The following is a 23,107-nucleotide window of genomic DNA, read 5'->3' as shown; positions in this document are numbered from 1 at the left end:
GCGGGTGCGGTGCGGGCTATTAACATGATGTAAAAGACATTTTCGAATATTAGTTGTTTCTTTTCCAGTCGGCCGGAAAAGCTGAGAATTTAAAATATATATTTTCCGTGTATTTCACAAGGAACTTATACAATATAAACACGATTCATAATTCTAAAGTACTGTACCTTTCTGAAATTACTATTTAAGTGATATGAATTATTTTCGTGTTAGGAAAAGTATACACGCTAAATTTTAGAGCACTCTAACTCGTTCTGCGTGCAGCTAGATTTTTCGCCGCATTGGATCGCTACTTCCTTCGAGGCTATCATGAACGCAGCAGTGCTTCCGGGGTCTGAGTGTCACACTGAAATGTGTCCGGCGCTGTCTTAGCTCGCCGATCAAGCGTGCGCTGTCCTAAAGAAGGCTGTGGTGGTAGTTAGGTTCGGATTCAGCTGCATTGATATACAAAATTCCCATTTTCTGGTGAGTATGGAGGACGAGGAGCTGGAAGCCATCAGAAAGCAGCGGATGTCAGAGCTGCAGGCCAAGCACGGGGTAAGGAGATGGTGTATGATGGGCGTGTTCAGCTCCTCTTTATTATTAGACCAATCTGGGTGTTTTAACAGGCTGAGGGTCAGTGGGGGGTGGTGGTGGTGCAATAGGTGAGAAGTCGCTACCAATTCGTAAGCATAACCTGGTTGTGTTGCCTGGACAACACCCATATTAAACCAGTATACGGCCGAATGGGGCTTTACATGAGAGCTAACCTGGCACACAACAGCCATGAGGAGGATCCTTCAAATAAGGCAGGTTGAGTGAGCACCGAAAAAGATGTCATTTACTAAAGACGTCAAGTTTCCAGTGGCCACTCCTTAATATTTTCAGAACAAGCATATGCAAGAATACAACAGCGCACGTTTTGAACAATGCAAATGAGATATTATGTATTCTAACATATTCAACTACCAAACATTGCATATGCCCCAGAAAATATTTATAGATTAAGTGATTACATTTCATCGGGGCAACAATCATCATTCCTAAATAGCGTCAAATTAACTGCAAAAATAATGACCCTATTTTTCACACTTAAACACACATTTACACACACAATGACAAAGAAAAATGCCTTTTTAATTTCCATTTCCTGACTGTTTAGACCAGCGAATTACTCAATCTGGCACTCCACTGCCATATAAATCATTAAGGGGCATCCAAAGGGTCTGATAAGCTTCTTCCTTACCCTGTCTCTGAAACATGACCCGTTCAAAAACAGATAATATGAAAGTATAATTAATCCAACTCTCAATTTGCGGCTTCTTCCTGGTTTTCCATACTCTCAAGATCTGCTTTGCCGCCATCACAAGTACTTTATCTATCCAACTCCCATACACCGAGCAGTTATACAGCGCCCCTTATTCGATAACAAAAGCACCTGCAGTGGCATTCTTGGAAAACTGGTAGATAAGGTCACATCTAATCTGTCTAATACTTCGCACCAGAAGGTATGCACTTGAGGACAGTACCATAGCATATGAAGTAATGTCCCTTTCTCTTTTCCACATCCCCAACAAGTATCACTATCCACCAACCCTAATTTGCACATGTGCTCAGGTGTCCAATACAATTGTCCTAATATGTTTTGTTGTATAAGTCTTAGCTTGAGATCCAACTTACTTTTGTGTCCAACCACATGTGTCCCCAATTCTCATCAGTAATAGTACATCCCACATCTTCTTCATCAGGTCCCTCCATCCATGCTCCAGTCACTAAACTATTCTCGGGCATGAGGCTTAAATATGTGGAGATCGTGTGTGGCGATGGGCAAACGATGGTCCAGCCTGCCGGCTCTTTCTCCATTGGCGTAGACAACATATTCAAAGTCTGTGTCAAGAGAGATTCTAATTCCTTAAACTAATTCCTTTCCCTTATGTTCAAATGAAAAAGCTCTTTGAATGACAACATATGTCCATCATGCATTAAATCCCCTATCTTTAAGATCCCCTTCGAAATCCAACTTCGCCAATGTAGGGTCTTGTTCGCAATCTGTAGTGCAGGATTGTGCCGAATAGATGCCTTGTAATTTAAAAATAAATTCCCATTGAAATTAATTAGCCACCATGTCATCAAATCCTTAGTCACTTCAATAGATGGCAGCTTAACAGCCCCTTTTTTGGTAGTCTCTCCATAGAAAAAATATTGCTCAATTGAAACTGTGAAAGAGTATCCCTCTCAATTGTTAAACAGATTGGTTTTTGTTTTACCTCTCCAGTCACATATAGGGCTGCATTTTTTAGGATGAATCCCCTGCAATAGTTTTCCAAGTTTGGATACCCAAGCCACCCTCTTTAGTACCTTGCAGCAAGATACATCTTGGAATACTTGGAGCCTTTTTTTTACCCCAGAGAAAGTCTTGACAAACTAGATCAATTTCCTTGATTATTTTCTTCGAGAAGATAATTTAACCACATTAAATTCTACCATCTTTCTTTTTTTTTAAAAAACCTTTAATTTTCATTTTTAACAAACTCACGATTAAATTACATTTTTGTTATACATATCATCAATATGCATTTTCTGAACATATTTGACAGTTGCTATATTACGGGCATTTGCTACGTGCAACACGGGACTGTTTCTGCCACACTTGCTAAGTCGTCTTAAGTGTCAGATATGTATCGCCAAGCAGGTCTTTGGGTCTGCATGTGGAAACTACCCCTTTGACATAGGTCTCTTGACGCTCATGAACGGTTATCGGGTCTTTCAGCCATGTCTGGGTTGTGGGTGCCACCTTTGCCTTCCAGTTCTTTAGGATATTCCGTTTAGCCACAGCCCCTGCCACTGTGAAGAGTCTGCATGTTTTTACTGACACCTTACCTATATCGCCCAGTAAGTATTTCAGCGGGGTGGCCGGGATCTGAATGTCACTGTGTATGGTGGCCACTTCCTCCCAGAACTGTCTGACTGGGGGACATTCCCAGTACATATGCAACAAATAAGCATCAGAAGAATTGCGTTTAGGGCATTGTGTCTGCTTGGATCGGTCGAATGTACTTATCTTGTTGGAGGTTACGTGCAAGTGGTTCAGTATTTGGAATTGTACCAGTCTGAAGTTGGTGTTTAGGGAAATGGACTTAGTGTAGTGACAGTATTTCACCCACTGCATGTCTTCTATGGTTATATTTAGGTCTGTCTCCCACTTTGACTTGATTTTGTTCTTTGAGGGGGTGTGTGTCTGAACCGCCTTATATAGCGTGGAGATGCTGCCTTTGAACCTGACTTTCGAGGGTGCTGATCAAGAATGGGTGCAGGGTTGGGGCTGCAGAGAATGTCGACCACTTGTTTTAGCATGTTGCCCTCAGGTGGTAATACTGCAGCGTCGTATTTAGACCAGACCCGACCTTCCCCCGGACTTCTTCTAGTAGGACAAACCTCTCTTCGGGGAAGAGATCTCTTAGGTGCATTTCTTTACCCGAGTCCCAGCTCTTCTGCAGTGTCGTGTCAAACGTGGGCGGCATGTCTGGGTAGTGTCAAAGGGGAGTGTGTGGCCAGTATGGGTCTGAGCATCCCACCATACGGAAGAGCGTTGCCCAGCCTCGTGTTGTACAAGTTACAGGGTCTATCCTGTCTGTTTTTTTGCTTGCCTTTGCAAAAATCATGGATTATAGATTCGTGGGGGCTGATGCGAACTTCTCCGCCTGTATATGGGCGTATTGCTCTCTCTTGCGACCAATGTTTCGCAAAGGGGGCCTGTGCGACATGGTAGTATAGCAGAAAGTCTGGAACAGCCAGACCGCCTGTTCATATAGTTTCGGCCAGTTAATCCTTTCCGCATCGCCCCCCCCCCATACCAAGTTGGAAGCAAGCTTTTGTAGCCTTATCAAAGTGGCAGCGTCCTGGCCATAGTAAGATTTTGGTAAATAAGTAGAGTGGTTTAACTTGGACTCGAGTGTCTGTATATAGGGTTCGTAGTTTTTGGCGTAGAGTTTGTTGTCTGTGGCCATTATGATACCTAGTTATCATGCTGTGTTTGGAGAACATCGGAATTGTGCTGTGGCTGCCGACCTTACTGTGCCCTGCGTTAGGGGGATGACTTCTAAATTCTACCATCTTTCTTATGTCTTTGGTAAAACCCCTAAATATTTTACATGTGTCTCAGACCACTTGAGTTCCATTCAGCGAAATCTCCCCTTCTGCAGGTCATGTAAAGCGGGAATACCTCCGTCTTATCCCAATTAATTTTATAGTCTGAAAGCGTAACCAAGGAGAACACTGCCCTTCTCTGGATCTGAGGGCATCACCACTATATCAGCAGTATACAAGAGCACTTTAACCTCTTTGAGCCCAGACTTCAACCCTCTTATTCTCTGTTTTTTGCGTATCAGTTACTAATGGCTCTAAGGCAATATTGAATAAAAATGGCGATAATGGACAGCATTGACACTTCCCCTAGTAAGGCTAAATGCATCTGACATCACATTATTTACCCAAAAACGCACCTTTGCAGCGTTCTGTAGACAGTGAATCAGCCCCACAAATTTACTTCCAAATTCCTTTTCCTCTGTCGTGAATTTCAAGAAAGCCCAGTTCACCCTATCGAATGCTTTCTCAGCATCCATAAAAACAATAGCTGTATTTAAGATGAAGACTTATTATATCCGCAAGCGTCCTGATGTTATCGTATCCGAATCTATTCTTCATAAACCCTACCTGAGACTCATGAATTATTTTCCCAATACAGCTATTCAGTCTATTTGCCATTGATTTTGAAAAGAATTTTACATCAACATTTAACAAGGATATCGGTCTGTAATTTCCGCACTTCCTATTGTCCCTCCCCTCTTTTGGTATGAGTGTGACCACGGCCTCCGTCATTGATTGGCATAACTCCCTCCCTTCTAAGAAAGAATGAAACAGTTTGCATAAAATGGGGGCTAGAAAATTATCAAATTTCCTATAGAATTCCACTGGCAAACCTTCTAATCCCGGGGATTAGACCCCATCTTGAGATGCTCAATTGCCATTAAGACCTATTTCACTTCAATTTCCGCTTCTAAAGATCTATTGTCATCAGGTGATCGTTTTGTCATGTCTTTATCCTCAAATAATCCCTCCAAATCTTGCTGGGAGACTGATTCTTCCTCCTTATATAATCTCTCATAATAATTTTCAAAGCTTGCACAAACCTCAACATTCTTCCATACTAATTGGCCACTTTCATTCTCGATTCCCTGAGCAAAAGATCTCCCTCCCATACCCTTCAACTTATTTGCCAACAGTCGCCCACTCTTGTCTCACCTTCCCAATATTTTTGTCTCATAAAGAATAAACCCTGTTCTGCCATCAAGTTAGTTGCATTCGCTAAGGTTTCCTGGACATGATTCATCTCAATCCTATGCTTAGCTCTTCCAGATTGAGCATACCTTTGCTGCAAACCTGACCACTTCGCTTCCATCATGTTCAGTTCACCCAGAGATTTCTTCCTAAAGACGCAAAGTTCTATATCAATTCACCCCTGATTGTTGCTTTAAAGATATCCCACGCTCTTCTTTGATCAGCAGAGCTTTCATTCACCTCAAAGAATTGGGTCAGACTGGATAAAATCCCTTCTACTACATCCCTCTCCTCTAATATTCCTGTCACAACCTCCATTTCCGAAAGGACGGAGCCTCTATATCCATCTTCAAATGAAGGTCAACTGGTGCATGATCTGAGATTTCCCTCTCCCTAATATTAACATCAAGAGTCTTCTCCATTAATGCCCTACTGATCAGTATGTAATCCAGTCTAGAAAGTTATGTACCAGAGAAAATAACGTATATTCTCTTGCTGAGGGATGTAACTCCCTCCATATATCAACCAAATCAAACTTTTGGAGGAAAAACTTAAACTTCTTACATGTGTTCACATTAGTATACCTGCACAAACTAACTCTTATCTACCTTGTGATCACGAATACAGTTAAAATCGCCCCCAAAACGATTGTATCCCCATGCATCTCGCACAGAAGTTTTGAAACGCCGTCGAAAAATCCTTTTCCTGCCGAGCACGGTCCATAAATGCACCCTAATGTGATTAATTCCTCCTTAATTATTAAAATAATTTGGCTGTCTCCATCCATTACTACCTTAGCAACCTTAAATTGCAGACCTCTCCTAAATAAAATACCTAGACTTAGTTGAGTAACAATTAGACAAGTCCTTGTGATATCTCGAATTGGCCAGTCCTTGTCTAGTCTCATCAACTAAATGTCTCTTGTTAAAAAAAAAAAATCCATAACCTCGCCATCACTTTTCTCCTCTTTCGAGGGCAATTCAACCCCTTTACATTCCACGTCACTATAAAGTCACTCATTCCCTTCTAATTTAAATCCTGTTGTGTCCTTTTGGAATCTGCCACGATTTCCAAACATAACAGGACTCGATGGCCTTCTCATGCACCGCCATGGGAAACTTGAGGGTTAAGCATTATCAGCAAGAGACAAGGTCCAGCAAAGGTAGATGGGGAGGTGTCTGAATGGGATGGGCTTAGGGGCGGGAGGGAGCCAAAAGAGTTTTTGGGAAGAAATGAGCAACTGTGATTGACTGGACTAGCTGTCTGAGATGGGCTATTGAATTTTCATACTGTTTCAAACTGTTGACTGCATAAATTATCTCGGTCAGGAAATGCACTGTAATTCACAGTATTCGATAAATATTAAGTACACCTTGAAATAGCGAAGCAGGCAATGAATAGGTTCCATTGTTAACATCCAAGGTTTTGACATAAGCAACTCTTAACATAGTTAATTTTGTAGATAACTGTTTCAATTATAACAAGTTATTTGAGGTCCATGATAAAACAAGCATTGGCAAAGTCAGTTCTTTTTGCGTTTACTATTCTACATTGCAGTTTGCATTGATGACCAGGGACAGGGAGGAGGCAGGAGCGAGAGTGCAATGCTGCTAACAAGGGTGTGCAAGAAGTGTGAGCGGAAGGCAGATGGCGGAATGGTAAGATTTCAGGTGTGTAAACGGAAGGATGACTAAGAAAGTTGTGAGCAAGAGAGATGTGATGAGGATCTATGCAGGGGTGCTAGTGAGAGGGTGCAAAACGTTGCAAGTGTGAGAGATGAGATGATTAATAGATGTGAGGCGCTATAGTGTGAGATTAGCGAGTGTGAGGAGAGGGCGACTGGGGCCTCATTACAAGTTTGCCGGTCGAAAATGCCTTTGCTACCGTGTCCGTGTAGCACTGCTGCCAGAATCAACGGATGATTCTGAGTCCATGTGCATGCGCCGCTCGGCATGCCAGAAATGGTAGCAACGGCATGCCGGTAAAGGCCCCAAAAGCCCCCATACTGGTATTCTCGCTGACTCTTGTTTCCGGCTCTGTGCACACCTATGTTACCTGCACTGGTATTAATGGCACCGGAGATAACGCCATCGCCGGAACACAAAATGTACCGGCGGCCATCATAGAAACACAATCCATTGCAATCCTCTCTGCACAGTAGTGTGACACAATCTGAGCACTGAATAATACAGAGAGACATGTCCTCAAGACAACCTGCCGTACGGAGGCGCAAGCCAAGGTTCAGTGAACCTGAACTGAACATGATTGCTGATAGCCTGGTCGAGCCCTCGGCAGAAGTGTTCTGCAACGACCTACGCTGCCAAACACAAACCGGAAAGAAGGCCATCTGGGAGGAGGTTGCCCGCAAGGTGTCAGCGGGGGGCACAAGCCTGAGGACAGTGAGGGACTGTTAAAAAGCGGTGGGACGATCTACGTCTCTGAGTACCCAAGGCATGGCCACAGGAGAGGGACCAAAAGAAATTGGTCACACAGGCAAATAATTATTTAGAACAATTTGCAAATAGATTCGACTACAGTGTGCGAACAAAGGGGATAAGCTTGGTCAGTAAAGAATTACATATTCATATTTTATTGATAAAGTACACACAATAGTATAAAAATAAACACATTGTTAATCATTGAACGAGTACAAAGAGTTATAAAAGACATATACATTTGGTACTATATAAAGTGAAAATATTTGGTCTATATAGAGAGAGAATATCAATGTTAAATAGTATTAAATACTAGCTAAGCCTAATTACATATAAACCCTGCTGCAGTCAGGGCTAATGGCTATATTTATCTTAGATAGTAAATTTCATGCTCTCTTAATAGACACGAATAATAACAAAATTCGCAAATCGTCATAAAGTGCTATGTCAGTGCAAAAAGGCACTCAACAAAGAGTGCTAAATGTGGACTACTATTACCTTGCTTATTTTTATTTTGTACATATCTCAGGGTATCCGGTTGTTCTGTAGTTTCGACAAATACTTGTATCTAGTTCAGACCAGTCCAACAAGAGAGGAGAGAACTGATATTACTCTCCATCAGGACACAAACACAGCAAGGTGAATGTTAGACAGTCAATGTACAAGAACATATACCAAATTTAGTTCACATCTAAACTTGCTCATTTCTAATTAATGATGAGGTAGTCACATGGACCAATCACAGAAAACTTGGCCTCTGAGAATTGCTGTACAACTGACACTGGTACAAATGAAAATTAACTGGCCATGTGCAATGCTACTTTTGACATTTACATGATTTGTATTTGTGATTTAGTGGTAGTAACGGTATACAGTCTTTTTATTTGCAATCCTTTATCTAGACTTTCTTTTATATCGTAACCCATATGACGAACACATATTGAACGAATATGTGTGAGAGGTATATGGCTACATAACTGCAGTAAGGGTGGGGGAGTGTATTTAGGGATGGTAAACGCGGAGTTCGGTGACGCTGCCAAATTAGCATCATGTGTTGGTGGTAGTCAAAGAATTTCTCATTTTGGAGGATCTGGTCTAAACACATTCAATTTAAAGGTGTTCCTTAAGGAGACATGACAAGGGTAGTAACAGGTAGTGTACCTGTGAAATATGTGTGCAGTCACAAATTATTTAAATGCGGCAGCTACTGGAAGATCTGGCTGAGCATCATGACTTGTGTTTCCTTGACTGTGTTTTTGCCTGTTATTTATTCTCACTATGGTGTGGTGCATTCTCGTACATGTGGTTTTGGTTTTTTGCTGGCCCAAATAGATGGTTATGTATGCACTGTATGTATTACCTACATGGAGACACGGTTGTCGAGGCCTTGCGCTTTGGCATGCTACTACTGTTTTCAGTGCTCCAGATAGGATTTTGAGGTGGGAGTATTTTACGCATGATTTTTGAAATTAGAGAGTAAATGCAATTTTAAGAGAGTAAAAATGAGTTTTCTCCTCTGCAAGAGAGTAAAACGTATCCAACATATACACCCAATGCATACGTAAAGTCAGACCCGTAGACAAAGAGTTGTAGATCAAAGTTGTCTGGCTTGCCTTTAACCATTTTATTACACTTGTGGAAAATATTCTGCCATAAAATAACTTGTGAATACATGCTACATACGCAGCTTCATTTTCAAAATTCTGGGCCTAGAAACTCTGTTAAGAACTATAGAATGAGACTAAGGCATTTCCTGCAGATGGAGCATGAGCAAGCAAGTGTTACAGTACAGAACTTGCTTACATAGTTTGAAAGAAGTGAAAGCAGTCAACAAAACAGTGCCAGGCTAGAGTTTAGGAACTATATAACTTCAAAATCAATTTCTATAACATGTTCTGTGTGTTGTTCTCATTGGAAAGATTACATGTGGTCTCCTTTCCTATAATTTAAAACAGACTTCACAAATTCTGAAAATAACATGCAACGCTTCACAAATAAAAGTGTTACCCTTACGTAGAGCCAAGGTAATCTGTTTTGTTCACCAAGTATTCCACACATTACTCACTAGCCAGAATCAACTTTTACTGGCTTACATGGTAGCTCGGAGCAAGGTAAACTGAGCCACCCATTACACAATCACACACTAAAACATGAAAAAACAGCCTGATACACTTAAAAAGCAAGCTGATTATAGGTGTGTGTGATTGTCACCTAGAGAATGGAGGTAAACGGATCAGTCTACATTTCAAAAGACAATCTTATATATTGTTGCAAACATCTGCATCCACTAACACTCCTGGCTACTGCATTTCTATGCAGCAGTATTGGAGCTACTAGCATAGGAGCACCTGCGTACACCAATGTGGCCCTACTACACTTATTAAAACTGTCCTATTGTAAGGGTGTACCATGCATGTGTAATCATTCATAAGCACTCCAATTTTTGCAGTTGAAATTAGGGTGAGATTACAATATTTGCCCAGGATCACACACTTACGCTAAACAGCGAAGCAGGGATTTTAACCCACACTTTGAATTTGGGCATGGCCACTTTCTTCCACGCTTTACTTAGAACAAATATTTAAGTTTTGGGTGTCAAGACCTACACACAACAAAATCGTGCTCTAGCTGCTAACTCGAGTGATAATAATAGCGCACGTTCAGTTCAACGTTATTAGCAGTCACCATGCTCGACCTGCTCCTTTACTTAGAAACAAGTGACCTTTAAAATAAAATATGTGACAAAGAGTGCATTTGAAATGCAAGTCATGACATCAAACAGCTCACATCATGATATCACATGAGTGTGCCAATGGTGCTATATAATGTAAGCAAAAACAAAGAGGTGATGGCTGGAAGGCTTAGAATTGATATTAAACCACTGGCATTGCTCTGGGCAACCCTCCTGACCATCGTTTTTCACCTGCCAAGTCATTATAGAACGGGGAAAAACCATATGCAATTCGGGCATGGCCCCATCCCCAAAAGGGCAGTGCAGCCCGAACTGCTAGGTCACATCCCTTCTGCACAGCAACCTGGGCTCCACATCTGGGTATACCGGTCCCAAACAGGGAAAGGTACACGAGGGAGACATGGGGCATGTGCGGGGGTGGGGGGTACAGGACAGACATGGGGCATGAGCCGGGGTGGGGGGAACAGGGCAGAGACGGGGCATGAGCGGGGGTGGGGGGAACAGGGGAGAGACACAGGGCATGAGTGGGGGGTGGGGGAGAAAGAAGGGAGACACGGGGCATGAGCGGGGGTGGGGGGGGAAGAAGGGAGACACGGGGCATAAGCGAGGGTGGGGGAGAGAAGGGAGACGCGGGCCATGAGCGGGGGGTGGGGGGAAGAAGGGAGACACGGGCCATGAGCGGGGGGTAAGAAGGGAGACACGGGCCATGAGCGGGGGGTGGGGGGAAAGGGAGGGAGACACGGGCCATGCACGGGAGGTCGGGGGGAAAGAATGGAGACGCGGGGCATGAGCGGGTGGTGGGGGGTAAGAAGGGAAACACGGGCCATGAGCGGGGGGTGGGGGGGAAGAAGGGAGACACGGGGCATGAGCGGGGGGTGGATGGGAAAAAAGGGAGACACGGGGCATGAGCGGGGGGTGGATGGGAAAGAAGGGAGACACGGGGCATGAAGGGAGACACGGGCCAGGAGCCGGGGGTGGGGGTAAAGAAGGGAGACACGGGCCATGAGCGGGGGGTGGGGGGTAAGAAGGGAGACACGGGGCATGAGCGGGGGGTGGGGGGTAAGAAGGGAGACACGGGGCATGAGCGGGGGTGTGGGGGAGAAAGAAGGGAGACACGGGGCATGAGCCGGGGGTGGGGGGAAAAGGAGGGAGACACGGGGCATGAGCGGGGGAGAAAGAAGGGAGACACGGGGCATGAGCAGGGGGTGGGGGGGTAAGAAGGGAGACACGGGGCATGAGCGGGGGGTGGGGGGAAGAAGGGAGACACGGGGCATGAGCAGGGGGGTGGGGGGGGGGAGAAGGGAGACACGGGGCATGAGCGGGGGGTGGGTGTAAGAAGGTGGGCCTTTTAAAGACAGTTTAACTTCCTTTAACATTCGGGATGCTTACCTGGCTGATGTCACCGCGTTTGCAGTCTCCACTCTCAGCTCACTCTGCATATAAAAAAATGCAGCAGGACACGTATGTTTCTGGAAAGGTCTTCCAGGAGGGGGTGGTTTGAGTCCTGGATTAGGATACATTCTTCTGAGTGAGACTGTCAAGAGAACTGTCTGCCTGCCTCAAGGCAGGAGCTTGCGTACTACAGTGCCATCTAGTGGCAGAAAGTATTTTTTTTTATTAATAAATACAGCGTACATGGTACGCAGTACAAAAATAAAGAATCCGTATTTCCTTTCATTATGTGCGTAAAATGGGACGTTACGCACCTTAACTTTAGGGCTGACTGTGTTGCACCTTCAGTTACACCTACACATTTCATGCACTCACAACGCTGAATATGGTCCTGTCCCGTTCTATGTGTGAAGTTTGTTCGTGTGCAGATTGTGGGTTATGTGGGTTATAAGGTTACTTTCTCTTATTCCTCATCTACCTTTGCCTTTTGTTGACTTAACCACCCTCTGTGCACTTTTTACAGAGGTTTTGTAAAGGTTACAGATTTTGCAGTGTGGGTAATGATGGATTAATGCATGCAATGTGCACATCCTGCTCAACAGTCTCCGCGATAACCTGGGTATCACCGATCAGGCCCTCGCCTGGCTGACTTCCTTCCTCTCCGAACGACCCTCACGGGTCCAACTTGGGTCCTTCCTCTCCTCTATCTCTACCTGTGGTGTTCTCCAGGGGTCTAACTGCTCTCTCCCTGGCTTTTCAACCAATAACTGGCACTTTTTGCCCACTGCATTGCTGCTCTCTGCCCCAACTTCCAGTGCTATGCAGATGACACTCGGCTAATTTTCTCTTCAGCCACCTCTTCTTCTCCTTCTCTCATCTCTGACTGCCTGTCCGCCATCCAGGAGTGGTGTGCCGCCACTGATCTCTGCCTTAATGCCATTAAGACTGAGATTCTCCTCATCTGCACACCTGCTCCCTCCTTTCCTGTCACTCTCTGGCCAACCTCCCTTGGCTCTCTTCCGGCTCCCACCTTTTAGGCTAAAAACCTCGGGGTAATTGACTCCACACTCTCCTTCTCTCCTGATCTCTGACGTCTCTAAGAAGTCACACTACCAGCTGCACCTCCTCAGAGTTATTCTTCCTTTCCTCTGCTCCCCCCCCAGAAGCTCACTGTCTTTAGAGCTCTGGTTCTCTCTAGGCTGGACTACTGCAACAGCCTCTTTCTAAATCTGCATGCCTGTACTCTCTGCAACTCATCCAAAACAAGACTGCGAGACTTGTCCTTGGCTTCCAAGACCAGGGATCGTATCTCTCCAGGACTGAAAGCTCTGCACTGGCTCCCAGTGGCGGCGAGGATTAAGTCAAAAACCCTCTGCATTATTCCAAGATGGCCGCCGGCAGGGGAAGTCGCGTTTGAGCAGCGCTCCCGCCGGCCCGCCAACATAAAGCACCTTTTTAGGCAGAAATCCGACCAGATTTAATCGAGACTCTCTCCCGCCACACACAAGCGGGGGCGGGTGTACCAGCAACCGGACTCCGGTCGATCAAATCCCCCAGGGGAGAGAGCGAGCGGAGAGGAGTGTCTGCCCATCCGCCCACCGAAGCAGACTCCGCCGCGCAGACGAGGTAGGCCGCGGAGACTGGTGGAGAAGGTGCCGGGGCGAAGAGGGGGGCGGCGGCCCGCTCCCTCCGAGCACACATCGCAGAGTACATTTCAGCCGCGCCGGGACCTGCAGGGGGCGCCCAGTGGGGTGGCAGGTGTCCCGAGGGTTAGGCGAGGTGGGGGAGGTGCGGCCCCTCCCCCCCCCCCCCACCTCCGGCGGACTGAAGAGATTCCCCTCCAGCAGGCAACCGATTCACTCGTCGATACCAACGCCAGGACCCGCTCCCGGCCGGAGACGTTGGGCGTACCCAGCAATCAAGGGCATCGACACCGTGAGGAGGAGAGGAGACCAGGAGAAGAGGTGAGGGCGCCTGTATGTCACCCCTCAGCCGCACGCCGCGGTAAGAGTCCCTGGGAGCACAGCGCCGTCCCGGGTGCGGGTTGTGGAGCGGTCCCCCCCCACCTCCCCCACCATCACCGTTCCCGGGGGTGGCGGACCAACCCACTCGTACAACACACCCAGAGAAGACCAGAACCCCCCAGAGGGGCCCCTCCGGATTCCGCGGGGGGTGTCTCGGGCCCCCCTCGTCACTACTCTCTGGGAGACACCCAGCAACACGACTGGACCCCATATAAAAGAAAAATGTCGATGGCGAAGGGAAAAGGGGGTGCTTCACAGCCAATGCCGCAAACCTCCCTCCCAGGACACCAACTTGCTCAAATTGTGGTCCGCAGAAACGCCGACAACAGCGAAGGACAGGGTGGGAGATGAGCACGCAAACCACAGCACCCCCCAACCCCAGACCTCCTCTCTACTAACCAAAGACGACATAAAGGAGTGGTTCGTGGTGCTGCAAGACAAGTTTATGTCCACGGTTCAGGAACAGTTTAATACAATGAGGAATGAAATGAAGCAGGCCGTTCAGGAACTCCGTATAGATGTGGCAAAGCTGGAGGAAAGGACAGATACCCTCGAAAGAATAGTGCAAAATGTAGAAGAGGAACAGACTCGGAATAGGGAAACACAGGAGCAGCTGGTTCGACTAACCCATAACCTCGAAATCCAGTGCGAAGACCTGGAAAACCGCTCCCGTAGATCAAATATCCGCATTAAACACATGCAAGAATCGGTGACAAATAAAGACCTAAAGAGAGCGGTGCAGGAAGTCTTCAGAGATATACTAGAAGAACAAGATGCGGAGAGCATTGGGAACGATAGAGTCCACAGGGTGGGCCCGAAAAGAACTGGAGCACCAGGGGAAAGACCGAGAGATGTACTGGCGGCCCTCTCAGCATATCCACAAAAGGAGTTGATCCTCAGAAAGGCGAGACAACTAGATCATATAAGGATGAACGGGGTAGGAATCCAATTATATCAGGACCTGGCCTCAGCGACTTTATTAAAAAGAAGGCAGATGGCCCCCCTGGTGAAAGAACTGGCGACCAAAGAAATAAGATATAAATGGACGTTTCCATTTGGACCACTATTCAAATGGGAAGGCAAACAGAGGAGAGTGACCACCAGTGAGGAAGGTCTCCATATAATGGGCCAGCAAGCCGAGGAGGAGCACACTGATGGGGCTAGGCCACGGGGTGATGCAAACAAGAGACCGAGGGGGTGGGAGGATGTCGGGAAAAGGAAAAAACATATCGGTGGGGGGACATCCACAGAAGAAATAGGAGTTAATGTTCACGCTACAATACTGGCTCGCTTTCAGGCATGAGCAGGCGGGAGAAAGGGAAATACAGGACAGTCGGATAACAAGTAGCTGGCGGCCCGGCGGGAATGTACCCTAGGCTGGAGAGAAATGCGGGGTTTAGGACCCCCTGCAAGGTTCACCCCGAGTCCAGTGAGGGCAAGGAGCGATAGGCGCAACGCCCTAGCAACCTTAGGTGCCTGGGCCCTCTTCAGGATCAAAGTTGTAATACTGTTAACCGTTGGGGGAAGTTGGGGAATGTTGGGGGGGAAAAAGGGAGGGGAAACTCTGGAAGAGGGGAAGGAACACAGCAATCAAGGGAACTCAAGCAAAATCAGTAAACTAGTGCGATGGGAAAACTCACAATATTCTCATTAAACGTTAGGGGACTGAACTCCCCGGTGAAGAGGAAGAAGCTAGAAGCCTTGGTAAAAAGGGAACAGGCGCACATTCTGCTCCTCCAGGAGACTCATATTAAGGCCCAGGATAGGCAAAAGGTCCGCCTGAGAGAGTACACGATTTGGACACAAGCGAATGCGGGCAATAAAAGAGCGGGGGTGATGATTGCAGTTAAAGGTGGGCTGGAGGCGACCCTCTTAGACTCGCTGGCTGACAGGGAAGGGAGATTTGCATTTGCAAACTGTGTAATTGGGGGTATCAGGCTCACCCTGGCGACAATATACTCTCCAAACTCTGGGCAAGACGGATTTCTCCGAGACACGCTGGGGAAACTAGAGGGATTCGCGAAGGGAGAGATTATACTGGGGGGAGATCTAAATCTGGCCTGGCAACCAAACCTGGACAGAAGTGCTGGGGGTACACACGGCCAGGGACCCCCTACCAAACATCTTAAACTAAAGGTAGAGCAGATGGTGCTGCAGGATGTCTGGAGGGTGAAGAGAGGGCAAGCAAATGGTTTTACGTATTACTCGCACGTGCATAACACGATGTCGAGAATAGATTACTTCTGGGCGTCGGTGGGACTGGTGGGGATGATCCAGGATATAGATATGGGGGCTATAGCAGTGTCAGATCATGCCCCGCTCCGGCTGGATATCCAGTTGCCAGGAAGGGGTAGAGGCCTCTGGAAATGGAAATTACCGCCCGACATATTAAAGGATCAGACGATGGGAGAGGCACTAGGAGACAAAATTAAAGAATATTATGAGCAAAATGACAATGGAGAAACTCCCCTAGGAACAGTGTGGGAAGCCTTTAAGGCAGTAACACGGGGACACTGTATAGCACTAAAGGCAGCCAAGGATAAGCAGCAATACAAATGGGAAAGGACTCTGGAAAAGAAAATCATAGCCATCCAAGGGGAGTTAGTAGCCCATCCCACGAGAACTCTCAAGAAGGCATTAAAACATGTACAAGGGCAGTTAGACATGCTGCGCAACAAGAAGGCAGAAAGATCCCTGCTATATCTTAAGCAACGATACTACATCAAGGCCAACAAGGCAGAGAAATTCCTAGCAAGACAGCTTAGAGAAAACCAGAAATCAAGAACTATCCTAAACGTCAAAGACACTCACGGGAACACACAAACATGCAACAAGAACATAGGGGAGGTATTCAAGACTTTCTATCAAGATCTGTATGCGACAGAACACCCGGACGAGCACCAGCAAGACAAGTTCCTACAATCACTAAATCTACAAACCATCTCAGAAGAGGACAAACAGGCACTGGATTTCTGCATTACGGAACAAGAAGTCCGCAAGGCAATAGCGGATCTCCCGTCCGCAAAGGCACCGGGCCCGGATGGGTTCACGGCCCCCTTCTACAAAAAATATGCAGACACACTCACACCCTTTTTGACAAGACTACTAAACACTTTCAAGGACCAGGGAAACATAACCCCATCTATGAATGAGGCAAAAGTCCTGGTATTCCATAAAGCAGGCAAAGACCCTACTCTCCTGGGCTCGTACCGGCCTATTGCTCTGATTAACTTGGACGCAAAAATTTACACCAGGATACTGGCGGCCAGACTCTCCCCCCTCCTTCCGACCCTCATAGATGCAGATCAATCTGGCTTCATCCCCGGTAGGCAAACGCACGACAACCTAAGAAGAATAATCCATCTGGTAGAAAAAACAGATTTTACTCCCACACCAGCGGTATTACTTTCCCTTGATGCCGAAAAGGCTTTCGACCGAGTAGAATGGTCTATATTGTTTAAGACACTGAAACATATGGGGTTCGGCAATCACTATATAAATATGGTCAAAGCAAACTATAACTCCCCTTCGATGAGGATTGCACTCAACGGGGAAGTCACGGAGAGGGTACCTATCTCAAGAGGCACGAAACAGGGTTGCCCTCTCTCCCCACTCCTGTATGCCATCTTCCTAGAGCCACTTCTAGCTAGGATCAGGGACTCGGTAGGGGTTACGGGATAGAGATGGCGGGCAAGAAACATAAAGTGGTTGCATATGCAGATGACATGCTCTTGACGATGACAGATCCAGGGAGATCGATTCCCCACGCCCTGAGAGAACTGGAGGAATTCGGGGTAATCTCAGGCCTTAAAATTAACAGGGAGAAATCAGAGATTTTACTCCTGGAGGGGGATAAGAGGACAGTCGCAGAATTGGCGGGCGTTCATCGGCTAAAGGTAGCAGAGGAGGGAATTAAATATCTAGGGGTGACCCTCACACATAAGACCAACCTGCTATATAAGAACAATTATCCACACATACTGGCAAGGGTGAAGAAGGAACTAGACAGATGGTGTCCGCTCAGGGTCTCATGGTGGGGAAGAATCCAATCAGTTAAAATGAACATACTCCCCAAAGTTCTCTACCTCTTTCACGCCCTCCCAATAACAATCCCTGATTCCTTCTTCAAAGCATTGTCCAAGACCATATTGAGATTTGTATGGAACAAAAAACCTCCTAGAGTAGCCAGAGCTATCCTCACAGCCCCGATCAAGGAGGGGGGGGGGGTCTAGCACTCCCACACTTTTTAAGAAATACTACTATGCGGCGCAGCTGTGGGTTCTGAAGGAATGGCTGGGTGAAGACCAGAAGACTATTTGGGCACGACAAGATAGGGCGGTTGCCAGGACCCCCCTGGAGGACCTCCTGTGGAAACACAAACAACACAGACACCCCAATCTCAGAATCAGCAAAATTATGAGAACAACTCTTAGCGCCTGGGATGCCCAAACTAAGAAAGGACTTATGACCACCCCACTGGCCCCTTTTACGCCCATTTGTCAGAACCCGCAGTTCCCTCCCGCATCTGAGCCCGGGGCGTATGAGAATTGGGAAACAGCAGGGTGCAGGAAAATCGGGGAGATGTTCCAGGACGATACATTAAGGACTTTTGCGGAATGTAAAAGAAAGTGCAACCTAAAGGACGTCGAAAGGTATTAATATGAGCAACTGAAACATTGGCTGACCACTACCGAGGTATACCAGGCGACAACGAGAGACCTAACACCCTTTGAAAATTATATAATAACCAATCCAGGAGACAAAAAATTGGTGTCATCACTATATCGGTTCATTAACATGACAGAAGAAGAAATCAAATGGGCATACATGAAGAGATGGGAAGGTACACTGGGGAAAAGTATAACTAGAAAGCATTGGGAGGAACTGTGGGGGAGAACCCCGAAAGTCACCCGAGCGGTCCAAACAAGGGAAATGTGGCTCAAAATAGTCATGCAATGGCACTACACCCCCGAGAGGCTTAAATCCATGTACCCACAACCGTCGGATCAATGCTGGACAGGGTGTCTGGAACCAGGCACCTGGAAACATATCTGGTGGGACTGCAAAGTGGTGAAGGCCTTCTGGAACGAGGTGCAGGCGGAAATAGCCAAAATCTTTCCAGAGGCGGGCCACATGGATGAACGGGTGTGGCTGTGCGGACTCCGAGACCCCCAGGCCAAAAAACTCCACAAATACCAATGGAGAAGCTTCATGGGCCTAGTCATCGCGGCATGGGCGACTATAGCCCAAAACTGGAAAAAACAAGACATGCCTCTAGTATTCTCCTGGCTGCACAAGGTCTGGTCGCAAGTGACCATGGAAAAAATAACGCATCAGCTTCAGGATCAGAAGACCCTCTTCATGAAAGAGTGGAGGCCGGTGCTGGAGTATCTAAGGTCGGACTACATGGAAAAATGGTGTCCGCACAATATTAGAATCTCAGACATTTGTGGTTCATAAGTATCCCCCTGAAATAGAAACCGAAACGGACCCTCACTTCCAGAGGGGCGGGAGGGGGATTTGAGAAATTGGTGTATTGTGTTGTTGTTAATACATGAATATAATAAAATATGTTTATAAAAAAAAAACCCTCTGCATTGTCCACAAGGCCTTCTGGGGCCTGGGACCTCAATACCTTCAACTCTCTTCCTAAATATCTTCCTTCTCGAGCTCTTCAATACTCCGCCTCCAACTCCCTCAGGGTTAGTTGCTTCTCCAAGTAGCGAGTTGGTGGTAGATCTCTTTCTTCGGCTGGGGCCTCCCTCTGGAACAGCCTCTCTGAAACTTGAGAAGAACCATCCCTGGTTCCGTAAGCACCTCAAGACCTTCCTCTTTGCTTTTGCTTTCTCTCCTTCTCTCCCCTGCTGATCTCCTGGCTGAATCTGAAACTGCTTTGGTACCTGGCTACCCTCTGATCTTGGGGCCCAGGTCAACCCCCCCAGTTGCACACCTGCACTGCCCCCTTGGCAACTCTTGCACTTCGACTGTTTCTGTATCCCTACAGCCCCTGCTAGCACTTGACACCTGATGTCTGCACTTTTTATTGTCTCTATTTATTTTACTGTTATCCTATGTACTGCACTGCCTATCCCCTTTCCCCCTGCACTTTTCCGCTTCCCACCTCCCCTGCACTCTTGCAATCTCAATGTCATCTGGCCTAGTAGGATCGTTGTCTCTGTCTTCCATCTGTTTCCCCTCCCTTGCCTCGTTGCGCCTTAAAACACTTGTGTATAGGTGCTTTATAAATGCCATATCATATATCCAATGGTTATGCATCTCATGCTGGGCCATATTTCAACAGTCTACGTGGGCTTGTAGTTCCACTCAGCCAGCTACCAGGTTGGCTATGCTGATTACTGCCCCCCTCCAATTCAACAGTTTGCATGGCCTTGTAGTTGGACTCACCCAGCAGCCAGGTACAATGTCCAGCATGTCGTGCCATGTAGCGGGGCAGCATGCAGTTGCGCAGCACTATGGAGTCATGTGTAGAGTCAGGGAATCTTGCACAGCAATGTGTGACGAGTTGGCGGGCATCACACCGTATGTTCATTGAGGGAATGGTACAGCTTCCTGTTGGGGTACACTACCTCCACAGCGTGCATGACCACCAGCTCCACATTTGTGCACCGCACCTATTACATTAGGCGTGCATGGAATGCTATTTTTGTTTCATTCACCACCTCTGCAGTCTGTGGTAAGCTGATGTGGTCACGTACATGGGACAGGAGTGCATCTAGCCCCTGGAAGAGAACACGGGAGAAACAGGGTTGGGAGATACCATGCAGCTGCCCCACTGTGTGCTGATAGTCCCTGTGGCAATGAAGTGTAGCACAGACCCTACCTTCAGCAGGGGGTGTGGGGGGATGGCTGTCCGGATATTTATGAGGCTCACCAAGTCATCATGTATTCACTATAGTGGTGATGGTGTCCCTGTCTAGGCGGTACAGCGTTTGGATCTGAGCAGGGGTGAGATTGAATGGGGTGGGCCCTTAGCCGAGGAATTGTTGGCTGTCTGCAGGCTATAACCTGCTGTACATTGGGTATTTGCCAGGCCATAATGGCCCTCCTTCTCCTTGGGCCTCCGCTGCATCCTCCGCCTCACTGCCTCTTCAATCGGTAGCTCTGCAGGCATGTCTTCCAGCACCAGTACTGCTAGTGCTAGTGCTAATGGTAGCATTGTGGTTTTGAAAGGGGTGTGGGGTGTGGGAGTGGTCCTTTTGTGTTGCACAGGCCATTGGGCCCACCTGTGCTCATTTTGTGCACTTACGGCATGTTTCTACACACCGCATTACACTTAACGCCTGGTCCGCGATGCCGGTTTTTCCAGCATCATTTTCAGTGTTACCGGCATGTCCATGCCAGTGGTTACTTGTCTGTGCACCTCTGAATGTGAACTTAATTACGCCATGCCGGTATCACTGGCATTGCCGCTGTGTGTCTCTGCAGATACATGCAACAGTGTTGCCTGCCACGGCGGGTCCGTGGCGATGCTGGTGTTATCAGCGGGGCTACTCGGACTACACCGGTCTGGAAAAAGGTGCTGGTACGGATATACCGGCAATACCATTTCCGGTGTGGCATACTTGTAATGAGGCCCCCGTGTGTGAAGTGCGACAGAAGAGTGTGAGGAGAGCGAGAGAGATGGTGCTAGCAAGAATGAGCGAGAGGCTAAAAGTGGGATGGTATAAGAACGAAGGTGTAAGAGGAAGGATGCAAGAGAAAGTATGGGTGCAAAGAAAGGTGAAGGAGACAGTGTTTTGATGGTGAATGCAAGGGTGCTAGTGAGAGGTTAACATGGTTAGGGTACACTTGAGTGAAGGGGGAAAGCAGGAAGACGGATGTGAGAGTGAAGAGGGACAGTGTGTGCAGCGGAGGAGAAGAGGGAGAACATGAGAGGGAAAGGACAGCGTGCGAGAAAAACGCTGTACCTGTGGAAGGACCAAGGTGCCTCTACACATATGTGCCAGAATTAACCTGAATGGGCTGTCGCAATAATTTTATATTGACGAAAAGCAGTGATGCAATGGAATGTCCATGTTAACAAGCCTCTTTGATTGTTTGACTCTATTCAAAACCAAAAATTATAGATGGCCCGGGGTGGTTGCAGGATTGGGTGGGATGGATCAGATGTAGAAAACCACCATTTGTACTCAAAATACATAGCTAAGCTGCCTAATGGCACATGTAATGTGCAGCACATTGCGCCAGTCTGGGATGTACAGAAAATGCAACAGTGCCTCAGATAGCCTTTAAAGTAGGGTAGCCACGTTTCCTAAAACAATGCAAGACATCAAATGAGTTTTTGAATAAATAGCCTGGAAAGGCCAAACACACAAAACAATTGATAGATCAGAATTCTGACGTGTGCTACATTTAGGTTCTTTCTTTGACTTTTTGAGCATTACTAAAATAGCCACGGTATTGCCCCGCAGCAACATTTGTGCTTCCTATTAAAGCAGTGGTCTTCAAACATTTTTGGCCGGGGCCCCCCTGACCACAATTTGGGCAGGTCGGGACCCCCCAGAAATGCCAAATGGACAGTATATATTGCGCGCCGTCACCTGCTCCCATCAGAGCCGCTGGGCTCCCTCATCCCACTCCTACCCTGTCCCTGGTCTCTCCCCACCTCATCACACACCCTGGGCTCTCCCCACTCTGCTCCCACCAATATCCCTGGGTTGCCCCCATCCCGTTCCCAACACAGTCTGAGGGCCAGTGGCGGCTGGTGATTTTGTTTTTAAGTGGAGGAGCATAACTATTTCCCCCAAAAATGCCATAGCGACCGAGCATAGTGAGGGAGCCCGAACCAATAAATGAAGGTTCAAGGGTGGTTCCCCCCCAGTGAATTCTTTTCAAATAATGGGTTAAAATGTTGCATTGTAGAGCATACTTTTAACAAAAAAATGGGTAAATGCCCAAACAGTTTGCAATTGGTGCTGGGGGGTCCAGGGGGCATGACATTTTTTACTGGACATCTATGATAGATGTCCAGTAAAAAGATACCATCCCTGTCCCTGGGCCCCACTGGGCCTAACACAATCAACATGATTATGTGTGTATGCAAGGCGCTGCACATTCATACAGCAATCACTCTATCATTCACACGAGCATCCATCACCATACACTCACTCGTAACATAAGCATAAACGCATCCATACACATGTTTAAATAAAAACAATGAACATACCTTCTGCATTGGCCTGCGTGTGGGTGCTGAAACGCCCTCCTCCAGGCTGCTCTGTCCGTAT

General features: G+C 47.0%; 1 protein-coding gene across 1 annotated transcript in view; it reads left to right on the top strand.

Annotated features, from left to right (window-relative positions):
• Nucleotides 1–306: 306 nt before the first annotated feature.
• Nucleotides 307–23,107, top strand: part of PDCD5 (programmed cell death 5) — a 167,326-nt gene continuing 144,525 nt past the window's right edge. The window contains exon 1 of the mRNA XM_069635450.1: nt 307–537. Within this exon, the coding sequence (XP_069491551.1) occupies nt 472–537 (66 nt within the window). The 5' untranslated portion in view covers nt 307–471. The remainder of the gene's footprint in view (nt 538–23,107) is intronic.

This window comes from Ambystoma mexicanum, chromosome 1q (genome assembly GCF_040938575.1).
Source record: "Ambystoma mexicanum isolate Mex_15411 chromosome 1q, UKY_AmexF1_1, whole genome shotgun sequence".
Lineage (NCBI taxonomy): Eukaryota > Metazoa > Chordata > Amphibia > Caudata > Ambystomatidae > Ambystoma > Ambystoma mexicanum.
The sequence above is the reverse complement of the archived record's forward strand: the minus strand, read 5'-3'. Positions and strand labels throughout refer to the sequence as shown.